This window comes from Nanorana parkeri, unplaced genomic scaffold (genome assembly GCF_000935625.1).
Source record: "Nanorana parkeri isolate BGI_ZX_2015 unplaced genomic scaffold, ASM93562v1 scaffold3198, whole genome shotgun sequence".
Taxonomy (NCBI): domain Eukaryota; kingdom Metazoa; phylum Chordata; class Amphibia; order Anura; family Dicroglossidae; genus Nanorana; species Nanorana parkeri.
This window is the reverse complement of record NW_017309466.1, coordinates 1-11,430: the sequence shown is the minus strand read 5'-3', so window position 1 is coordinate 11,430 and position 11,430 is coordinate 1. Positions and strand designations below refer to the sequence as shown.

Here is an 11,430-nt window from a genome sequence, read left to right as displayed (position 1 = left end):
CCTGCAAAAAGAGGGGGGAGGGAGAGAGAGTGTGTGTGTGTGTTTTGTGTTCCTGCTAATGTGGAGCCCAGTAAATGAAATAATTTAAAGCCGAACTTCAGGCAGATATAAAAGACACAATTTAATGCAGCATTGTATTGATTAACAGAACAATAAATCTATTTTTAGAAAATAGGTGTACTTTAGAAAGAAGTGCATTTATCCATTTTTTTTTCGTACGATAATCGCGCAGTGTCTGGGTAGCGTGCAACAGCTAATACTGTACAATCGTTCGACGTTTGACTACCTAGCATGTTCAAAAACCTGTGCATAATTGTACGATAATCGTTCAGTGAGTAGAGTAATCGTTCGTCAATAATCGCACTGTTCGTTCAGCGCATGCGTTAAACGAATGAAAAAGCGGAAGTAGAATGACGGCAGCTGGCTGTACTCGCAGCATCCACACCTCTGTTCTGGTACCCTCATGGACCACTCGCTCAGCCATTGCTGGGGCTACATGTTGCGTACAGATGCAAGAACCAATGCTCACACCGAAATCCATGTCTCCTCATGTAGCTGACACACATGCTGACCACTCCCCATGTGCACCACACATGAGGCTGCTGAAAGTGACCCCCTAATAATTGGCATGAACCCCATCCAACGCAAACCATGCAACATGAATAACATGTCCATTCTCCTTTCGGACACAATTTGATAAAAGTCAAAGTGTCAAGTATGCCCTACACATGTGTATGCTGTGTGTCCCTGGCCATTGCACAGCTGTGAAATGCATCAGGCAAAGCAGGCATTCCCACAAAGAAACATCCCTGACAAATGCATGCACAGCATCAATCAAGCAGGAAGACTGTAAAGCGGTCATGCCTGAAATGAGGACACAGACACAAGGCATATATTAATCAAATATTTATATATGAAAAGTCATAAATATAAAGTCAAGTAAAAGAAGGGGCCTTGTAAACATGGGAAGGGCAGTGCAAATGCCAACGTGGCAAATGTGGCAAAACGTGGAGCTGATGTCTCCTACAGCTTCATGACTTCGTCATGCACATCCTGGAGAGCACGGCTCAACTCCACCATGTGCTCCATCACATCTTCCAGGACGGAGCAACAGCGGCTAACAGCAGCGCAAACTCCACCCACATGTGGTGATGCAACATGACCTAGAATGTAAACATCAAATACAACACGCAAATACAATATGTTCCCAAATTCACTGGGTATGTCATTGGTCAAAAACAGGACATACCAGATGGCAAAGCGGAGGAAGGTCCGCCTACCCTCACGCTCCCCTCTGACGCAGCTTCCTCAAGTACCACTATCATGCAAAAAGGCAATGGAAAGCTTAACATGCAGCGTATAATCAGCTCATCTGTCATTTAACATGCATTAAAGTTCACATACCAGAACCTGAGCTCTTTGACAAGGGACTCTTCTCCTCGCTCTCAACAAGGTCCACGTTTACTGTAATGGAATCAACACATGGAGGTCATAAACATGTGAAGTACATAGACCATGCCCTAATGTTGTCATACAACAGTACATACCAGAAGAAGAGGACAAAGAGGAGTCCACATCCTCGACCACCACATCAGCCTCCTCCACAACTGCTTGCTCCATGGCCACCTCTGAAGCACCCTCGCTGGCCTGGCTCCTCCGCTCCACACTCCTCTGTCCTTTAACATCAGAAAAATACAATAGTCATATGCGCCATCAACAACACAACATGTACATATATGTGTCACAGGTCTGGACATGATGCATAGACTGACACCTTGTCTCCTACAGCTTTTCATGGACAGACATGAAAGTTGGAGGAAGAAAATACATCATATGTATCAAACTACATTACAGCACTGCATGCTCCACTACTCCTCTGAGACCAGGCCTGGATGGCCACATCCAACATATCTCCCATCATATCTGTAGATGCAATTATAATGAAGCTCACACATACCCCTACGGATCAACCTGTGGATCCTTGCAAGCTGGGCAGTCTCCCTCAACTTTAGGTCACACCAGCATTTGTGCAACTGGTCTTTGGACATGGTGACATTAAACTTGGCCTGCAAGCTCTCTATCACTTGTTCGAGGATCCGGTCCTTCCTTATGTTCTTCTGCTCATATTTCTGCAGCTTGCAGTCATAATCCTGCTGCTCCATCATGGACACTAACTCCACCATTTCCTATTACGAGGTAATCGTACGCACCTGTATGAAAGGGCGTGGGCAGGGAAGCCATCAGAAATTTTGGGGCCCCTTACACACACGGCTTTAGGCCGGGCCCCCCCCCCCGCGCCGCTGGACGCAGGGCTTAGTGATGCGCTGGACGCAGGGCTTAGTGACGCGCTGGACGCAGGGCTTAGTGACGCGCTGGACGCAGGGCTTAGTGACGCGCTGGACGCGGGGCTTAGTGACACGCTGGACGCGGGGCTTAGTGACGCGCTGGACGTGGGGCTTAGTGACGCGCTGGACACAGGACCCACCTGAGAGTGACCCTGCAGAGCCCACCATAGATGCTGCACAGCCCATCTGAGACTGTCTATGGTGGGCTCTGAAGGGGTCTCAGGTGGGCTGGTCAGGGCTGCATCCCTCTCTCCTTTCCTTCCTTCCTTCCTTCCTAGCTCCTCTTACCTGCACACATGGCCTCGTCTGCCGCCGGACCAGCCAGAAGTGACGTCACTTCTGGCCAGTCCGACATCAGACGAGCAGCGTCGCTGATGGGGCTCTAGCTTGTCTCAAAGCCGCTGGAGCGGCAATGCGTCGGCCGATAGTCATATAAGGGACCCGGGCGTGCCCCCCAGGCTGCCCGGGCCCCTTACATGAGTATCGGCCGTACCCACCTGATGGCTGCCCTGGGCGTGGCCAGCGGACCGACATTAAATACGATCGGGCCTTCGTATTTCCGGTCTCAAGTGAAGCCATACCTTTTCGAAAAAATGATCGCTCGTTGGCTGGTATGTAGTATTCCATAACAAATCGTGGCCAATGCATGACAGGAGGGTATGTGTAGCAGACCATAGCACATTAAGTGACTCTATGGCATCAGACAATATAAGCAGAGGTGGAGGTGACATGTGTCCTATCTGTGGCACAGTTTAACCAGAAGCACAGATGAACACTATTCCCATTGACATTGCCTACCATGTGCTTCACATGCATTTGCCCCAGCTATGTTTGGAAAGGAGGATGTGGCTGACAAATGGGCCTACTGCAGTGTTTCACACATTGTCAACATTGGAATGAGCATCATGTTCATAAAACTAGCATGAAGGACAGGGCCTGGTTGAGGCAGGTGTATTTTATGTTTTGACGATGTGCCTGGCACATGTGTGTTTTTCTCATACCGCACCATATCTATATGTTTCCCTATTGATAATATGTCACTGCCCATTACCACATGTCCAAGGTGGATATAAACCATTGGGGTAGACATAGTCTTACAATGTGTAGGTGTGTGATTTGTTTTTTGCATGGCCAGGTTGAGGATTGGACACCCACAAATCAGTCTGTCTCTCAATTCCACAGGCACTATGACAGAGCGTTTCACTCACCCCCGAAATTCCTGACCCAATTCATTGATCTATATCGCGAACTACCATGTCTGTGGAGAGTGCAGAGCAAGGATTATTGTAATCGCTCCAAACGAACAGAGGCTTATATGAAACTTGCTGAATTATGTAAGACCATCTCGCCATGTGCAGACATGAATTACGTGAAACTGAAGATAGCTAATCTACGGACCGTCTATAGGAAAGAGCAGAAGAAAGTTAGCTCATCCCACAAGTCAGGCGCGTCTGCTGATGATGTGTACCAGCCCAGGCTCTGGTATTATGAGTCTCTGTGGTTCCTGGATGATGATGAAGAACCACGGCCATCTGTCAGCAGCCTGCAAACACCACCTACTCACAAAGAGAGTGCTGCGTCCGATAGCGAAGAACCTTCCACGGAAATTGTGGAGAACACACAGGTAATGCATTATGTAATGACCATGTGAGCTTAGGTGTAATAATGATTGTGTAACCCGCCATATGTATGTAGAACACACAGATTGAAAGATCAAAATCATAACGTTTATTTAACACAAGCAATAATGCATAATTCAATATTTTTCGCAGCAAAATAAGACATGCATTAAATCAACACTTGACTTTTTAGGAAGTCAATGGGAACACAGGTGCAAACTACATGCATCCCTGCCATTCCACTGAACCAGGGCCATTGAAATACTGTAAGTATTTTACCCTGTTCTGCCATGCGGACGTGGTTGGCAAACGTGAATGCATGGGTCCCAAACCATCAAGGGCTACCACATCATGCCTCCACTCCCCTGGCTGTATGATGCCACTCACAACATCCTCCTGGTCTAGGATGTGTGTGGGCATGTGGGAGTTGCCCTGACGCCGTAGATAATTATGAAGGGTACAGCAGCAGTAAACCAATATATCAACTTTGTGTAGACCCATGTTGATGGGAGTGTGTAGAATGCGGAATCGGTTCACCATCATCCCAAATGCATTCTCCACCACTCTGCGTGCACAGGATAAGCAATAGTTATATATGCGCTGCTGTGCTGTCAGACCGCGCATGGGGAAGGGCTTGAGTAGGTGATCTCCAAGGGCAAAAGCTTCATCAGTGACAAAGACAAAATGCATGCCATCTACGGTTTCCTCATTGTTTGGTAAGTTCAGGGTACCATTCTGAAGCCGCATGTTGAAATCACTCCGCTCCATCACACCACCATCGGAGTGTCTTCCATTCCTGCCAATGTCCACATACAGGAATTAATAAGTAGCATTAACCACTGCCAGTAGGATAATGCTAAAGTACCCTTCGTAGTTAAAATATAATGAACCCGAGTTTGCAGGATTGCTGGTCAGGGGGAATTGCCTTACGGCGCACTGTATCAACCTTCTTGATGTGGGGGGACACCAGAGCCAGTAGGTGGTTGAATGCTGCATCTGACATCTGGAGATAATTCCTGAAGTCATCAGGGTTGTTTTCCCTTAATTCCTGCAGCAAAGCAACGTGCGAATAAATGTCACGTTTCTGCAACCAATTCTTGGTCCACAGTCTTCGACGCGATGACCTGCGTTGCTGCCAAACTTGAATGAGAGAAAGACCAACAATCACAATAGCCATGCTATTCATATCCTCAGCCATTATTTGAACGGTCGTACGATTATCGGATCGACCAGGGTCGCGACAAGTTGGGTGCGTTGAGCGCTTATCGTGCGATTTTCCAATCGTCGAGCAGTATTTTTCGTACGATAATCGAGCAGTGTATGGGCACCTTAAAGGTGCCCATACACTTTACAGTAATTTAAAAAACGTACGATCTGCCCATCTTGGACAGGCAGATTGTACTTGCGATCATCGCAAGCCGGCCCCCCTGAGGGGCGGGCTTCCGATGGCTGCAATGCTGAACGGGCAGTGTGAGTCTCCAAGTGTGAGCATATTAATGAAGTTGATAAATTCAATGCAGGTGTGCCTGGGGGGTAGCCTTGCGATGATCGCAAGTACGATCTGCATGTCCAAGATAGGGAGATTGTACGTTTTTTTAATTACTTTACAACCATCGCAAGACTAAAGTCTTGTGGTGGTTGTAAAGTGTATGGCCACCTTTAGTATCCAGCGCTGCAAGTCTCAAGCTGGCAGTACACTGCTCGAATTTCGTCTGAATACTGTTGACTTAGTGCTGACTTCAGCTGTGGGTGGCCCTGTGTTCCGCCCACCAATTACAGCATTGAGAGACGCAAGTCTGAGTCCACTGGATGGTTTTAAAAGCGTACGATCATATTTGTAAGTGAGTGCAACTTTTTAAAGCCAATAAACGATTTTTAATATACTACACAATTGGGGGTATTCATATGCTTTTTTTGAGTATCAGTAGAGGAATATTAGATAGAAAGCAGTGACGTACAGTACCTCTTGCTCTGGGTGAGGCATTCCCTTGTCGGACGAAGCCCCGTCCCCAAGCTAGTGAAAGGGAGGAGACAGGGAGGAGCCTCCCTGTCCTTCACTTGCTCCTCACTGCTGAGGCGTTCAGTCCATGACAGGTTACACAGAGGGGAGGATTTCCCTGCAGTGTAACCTGTAGATGCCATCTGAATGGGGAAAAAGCTCTCTTCCGTTCATTGAAGGACACAGGGAACAGATCTAGGATCATGTACTGTAGGGTAATATCGCCACCTGCAGGAGAAGGACGCTAGGCACAAAACTAAAGACCAATTACAGCCCCTGCTGGTGGCGAAACCCCCAACCTGCTGACAAGTCTCCAGTTTTTTGCCTAGCGAGTGAGGAGCTAAGAATTTTTTCTTGGGTATTCTTACCTGGCTTCTTCCTGTTTTTTTCAGGAGCATCTTCTAGCAAGTGTTGTCAGGGCCACAGGCTGGATGTCTCGGATCCTTGGAGTCTCCCCTGGACGACCGACGAACGCATGCAGACCTGCTACGGTGGGTCGGCTGCGACGGCCCCGCCCCTTTGCCTGTGGGTTCGTCCCAGGGGGGTGCATATGACTGGGGGTCTCGGCCACCCAGTCACAGCACTCCCCACAGGCTGCTGGTGCCATGGCTGCGGCCAGGGGCCCCAGTTTCCACAGCGCCTGCGCGTCTGGGCTTCTGTATCCCTGTGAGCAGCAGAGGCTCCCTGGGGGTGCGGTTCGCAGCGCTAGCGGGTAGGGCTGTCACACTGGAGCTTGTACTCCTTTGTGGCCGATGTCTGCTTCCTTCCGGCCGCATGTGCGTGGGGGTCACTAATCGAGCCCCCGGCTTCTGTTTGGTGTGGGCAAAGGCACCCTCTTTCTGACGTGAGGATGCACTGGGACACTGGGAATCGGCTGCTGTAGGAGGGTCGTTCGCCTGCGGGGGGACGGTTGCTGGGGACAACCGCAGTGGGGGGCTGTGCCTGCTGAGGTCTCCCTGTTTTCCTGCTGGGCTCTATATTGGCAGTTTATTGTCTGGGCATGGACGCAGCGCCCTCCTAAAAAGCGCGCCTTGCCGGCTCCCTCCCCGGTCCTTTCTGGGGATTTGGAGAAAGAGGGGGAAATTTCTGCTGCATTAGCGCAGCACGACCAGGGAGATTCCTCCCAACCGGAATCTGGTAGTGACAATTAGTTGGGAGCCTCCCTTATGATCCAGGAGCACGAATTGATCGCGGCTTTGATTCACGCTGTGCGGGAGACGCTTAAAATTGAGGAGGCCCCCGAGTTCTTCAGGCGTTCCACTGAGGTTTTTCCTTACGTTGCTATTTTTGATGATTTTGTCTACAAGGAGTGTAAGAGACCGACCAAGTCGTTTTCCGTCCCCAAACGTTTCTCGGTTCGTTATCCGTTTGAGGAGTCCTTCCTGACTAAGTGGTCCACTCCTCCAGCGGTAGATCCTCCGGTCTCCCGCCTGAACAAGGCTACAGTCATCCTGGTGGAGGATTTTCCTTCCTTTCGGGATCCCACGGATAGGAAGGCGAAGGCTGTGGCGCGTACTATGTATTCGGTTTCTGGGGCTCTGTTGCACCCGGTGTTGGCTTCGGCCCTGGTCTCCCAGACCTTGACTGAGTGGGCGAAGATGCTGCGTCAGGGTCTTGTGGAAGAAAACGTGTCTCCTGCTTACGTCAACCTGGCGGAGCAGTTGGTGCAGGGTCTGCAATACGTGTGTAATTCGGGCTTGGATGCGGCACCGTTGATATTCAAGCTGTCGGTGTCGGCGGTTACTCTTAGGCGACTCCTCTGGCTTAAATGCTGGTCGGCTGACCAGGCTTCCAAGAAGGCCCTGACGGAGCTCCCCTTTATGGGGGATGGTCTGTTCGGTGGTACCTTGGATGAGATCATTAAGGATGTGACGGGCGGTAAGAGTACTTTCCTGCCTCAGTATAATAAAACGCAGGACCAGCGGCGGAAACCCGGTCCCTCATTTTCCACTCACAAGCGGCTTTTTCGTTCCCCTCTGCCCTCAGGGAAGGGCGGGAAGTTCAGAAATCTGCCGCCTTCCCAGGCCGCCAAGCGGACCTTGCAGCCCAGGACCGCCAAGCCCCAGGGTAAGCCTTCCTCGGCATGAAGGTCTGCCTCCATCCCTGGGTTCCAGGGTGGGGGGACGCCTTCGGCTCTTTGCGGGCCTTTGGCTGTCCCACGTCTCCGACACCTGGGTGCAGGAATTGGTGTCATCGGGCTACAAAATCGAGTTTCTGTTGCGTCCCGGGGACAGGTTCTTTCCTTCCAACACACGTCTTCCTCCACAGCACCTTGCGGACCTTCACGGCACGGTGGCGGGTCTTTTGTCCCAAGGGGTGGTAGTTCCAGTACCCTCCCCGGAGAGGTTCAGAGGGTTTTATTCCAACCTGTTTACTGTTCCAAAGAAGGATGGGGTTCATCCCATCTTGGACCTCAAGCGTTTGAATACCTTTGTGCGTGCTCGCAGGTTCCGGATGGAATCGATTCGCTCTGTGGTGGCGTGTCTCCATCAGGGGGACTTCATGGCCTCCCTCGACATCAAGGATGCCTACCTTCACATTCCCATCTGTGCCTTTAGGTCTGGTAGGAATGTTAGCAGGGACCAAAAAAAAAAGCATGGGGTTCTGTAAGAAAATGACACGAAATATGATTTTTTATGTCATATTCCTTTTCTCGAAGCATAGGGTGGAAAAGTTCAATAATAGATGATTGTTTCCGTTGTTGCATAAAGTTTAGAATGTGTTTAATTTAAAGTTACAAAATATTACAGTATATGGTATATCTTACAGAATGAGTCTATAAGATGCTTGATGATTACAAAATATAGTATATCTTACAGCAGAAATCTATAAGATGCTTAAGAAACGTGTCTTTAGTTAGTAAGTAAAAATAGTCCTAACAGGTGTCTGTCTATTCAATGTGAGTGTGGGCGTGTCTGTGTGATGCTGTGCGTGTGTGTGTCTGGGGATCTGTAGTGTGAATGAGTGCCTCTTGAAGGATCATTCCCCATCCCTTTTTATTCATGCCTTTATTTTAAAATAACCTATGTGACGTTTACCTTAAAAGTCTTTCTGATTAGCATAAGGGAGTGCCATACTCTTTGTAGCTGAGTCATGTGTTCTCCTTCTATCCCATTTTGGGCATCATAGTCTATGTCCTGAGTAATGTGGTTTATTCTTCAAACTCATTTTAAAGGCCAAGTCTTCTTGAGCATTCCTAACAACTGTTTCAACTGTTTCAACTATACTTAGGTCTGCCTGTCAGGCTTACTGATTGATTACCAATTGTAACTCAAAATCAGCAGCAGAAACAAACTGCATCTCCAAACTTGGATAGATTAAAATATAGAAAATCAATCATCATTTAAGGTTCACACATACATATTTCAATATCTGGTTTTCCCATCAAAAGGCATACCAGACCCTTATGGTCTGGTAAGAATATTTAGGAGGGACCCTGTGTAAAAAAAAAAAGTGCGTGGGATTCCCTTTTAAAGTCATACCAGGCCCTTAAGATCTGGTAGGAATTTTAAGGAGGAACCCCACCCCCAAAAATGGGAGGAAAAAAACATTAGGGCCCCTCTAAAATTCCATAACAGACCATTGATCCGAGCATAGGCCTGGCAGGGCCGCAATGGGGGGGACAAGCGAGCGCCCCCCCCTATACCAGGCCACATGCCCTCGGCACAGGGAGGGTCGCCCCTGGAAAAGCACCTTGTCCCCGTGCAGATGGGGACAAGGGCCTCTTCCCCACAAGCCCTAGGGCATTGGTTGTGGGGGTCTGCGGGCAAGGGGGCTTATTCACATCAGTTTACCCCTTGTGAATGAGTAAGGGGTACTTGTACCACTCCCCGTTGACTAAAGGGTTAAATAAAATTGTAAATTAAAAGACCAGACTTTTGAAAAAATCCTTTATTTGGAAAAAAAAACAAGACATGTTTTTGACAAGTCTTTTATTTAAAAAAAAACAAAGACAAAAATGGATCCACCGACGTAAGCCAGTGTAATGTCCAGCATTGTCGACGACTCAACAAAATAAAACAATAAAAAATAAATAGAAATAATAATAATTGTAAAAAATGCGGACCACCGTCCCGTCCACTCGCAATGAACACCCGCCGCATAATGGCATTTTGACAGATGTCGGCAAAACATAGACAATTGGGCGGAGCTAGCGGTGACAGCTAGCTCCGCCCAACTGTGTAATTTTACGTCATCTGACAGGTGAGCAATGATTGGGCAAAGCCATCAGGACTTTGCTTCATCGTAGCTCTTACAGAGTACTGAGCCCTGATTGGGCAAAGTCTTGCACCTGACCTGTGCTCAGGTGCAAGCCTTTAGCCAATTAGGGCTTCACAAGGCACATTGCCTTGTGGGGCGTTCAGTGGTCAAACAGATCAGCGAACACCCGAACTAGCGATGTTCGAGTTGAGCTCACGCTCGACTCGAACATTCAGCCCAACACTAATCATAACTTCTGTAGCGCTCACCCCCGAAGGAGCCGCTGGATGATCGGGTCTTCTGTATCACCTCTGTGACACACCACAAACAATGAATCCACAGCACACCAGCACACCTTGTGAGATTTTAAATAACTATTTACTGTATATAATTATCTGAATAGCAGTATACAACATCAACATTTATCTCTACACTGCATAACACAGAGACTGTATATGAGACATCAGTATAACAGTGATGATCAGTAAATGCGGTTATTCTAACTGTGAACTTGTTGGACAGTAATCAAACTGTATATATATAAACTTAGTCCCAATGTACCCGGGTACCTAACCCACTGGCCAGTGGTAGTTTCTTCAGCTAGCCAACGTTGGGGCCCAATACAAACGGTGAAAATCTGTGTGTACTGTTAATGACAACAGGCCGGAGGCCTCTCACCCATACACAGAGGGAGATGTCCGTCTGTAGCCGGCAGGGATGTCAGCAATTATCTTCTGTGATGAAGAACTGTATATAGGAGCTGAAGTCTGATGTCATCAGGGTTTCTGGTCATCAGATTTGGCGTCCGTCCGGGCCGAGTCGAAGCCCACAATGGCCTCTCAGTGGGATGGCACCTCACTCACAGCCCCAGAGGATCCTCTTCCAGACAGGAACAAACAGCGATTTACTCTGTGCAGCAGATGTCACTTCAGGACTGCACGTGTGACAAGTGAGCACAGTCTCTCCAGAAGCTGGCTGCACAACACAAGCAACAGCAGTCTGGCCTCCCTGTCTCCTCACACCAGACTCCGGCCAGCAACCTTTAGCCCCCAGAGTTTACTTCCCTTCTCCCCTGTAGCACTCTGGGAACTGTAGTTCAAGTATCCATTTTCATTTGTAATTCCTCAGTGGCTGTGTCCACAATCCCCACAAAGCTGTGCTCTCTGGCTCCACGTGCAGCTGCAATATCTTTTCTCTTAAAAGAGCTGTTCCCATAACAGGGCTACACTTCCATCATCATACATCCCCCACATGTAGGTGAGTTATT

General features: G+C 48.5%; 1 protein-coding gene across 1 annotated transcript in view; it reads right to left on the bottom strand.

Annotated features, from left to right (window-relative positions):
- Positions 1–541, bottom strand: part of LOC108802881 (discs large homolog 1-like protein) — a 49,742-nt gene extending 49,201 nt beyond the window's left edge. Inside the window, exon 1 of the mRNA XM_018574735.1 lies at positions 431–541. Within this exon, the coding sequence (XP_018430237.1) occupies positions 431–541 (111 nt within the window). The remainder of the gene's footprint in view (positions 1–430) is intronic.
- Positions 542–11,430: the final 10,889 nt, after the last annotated feature.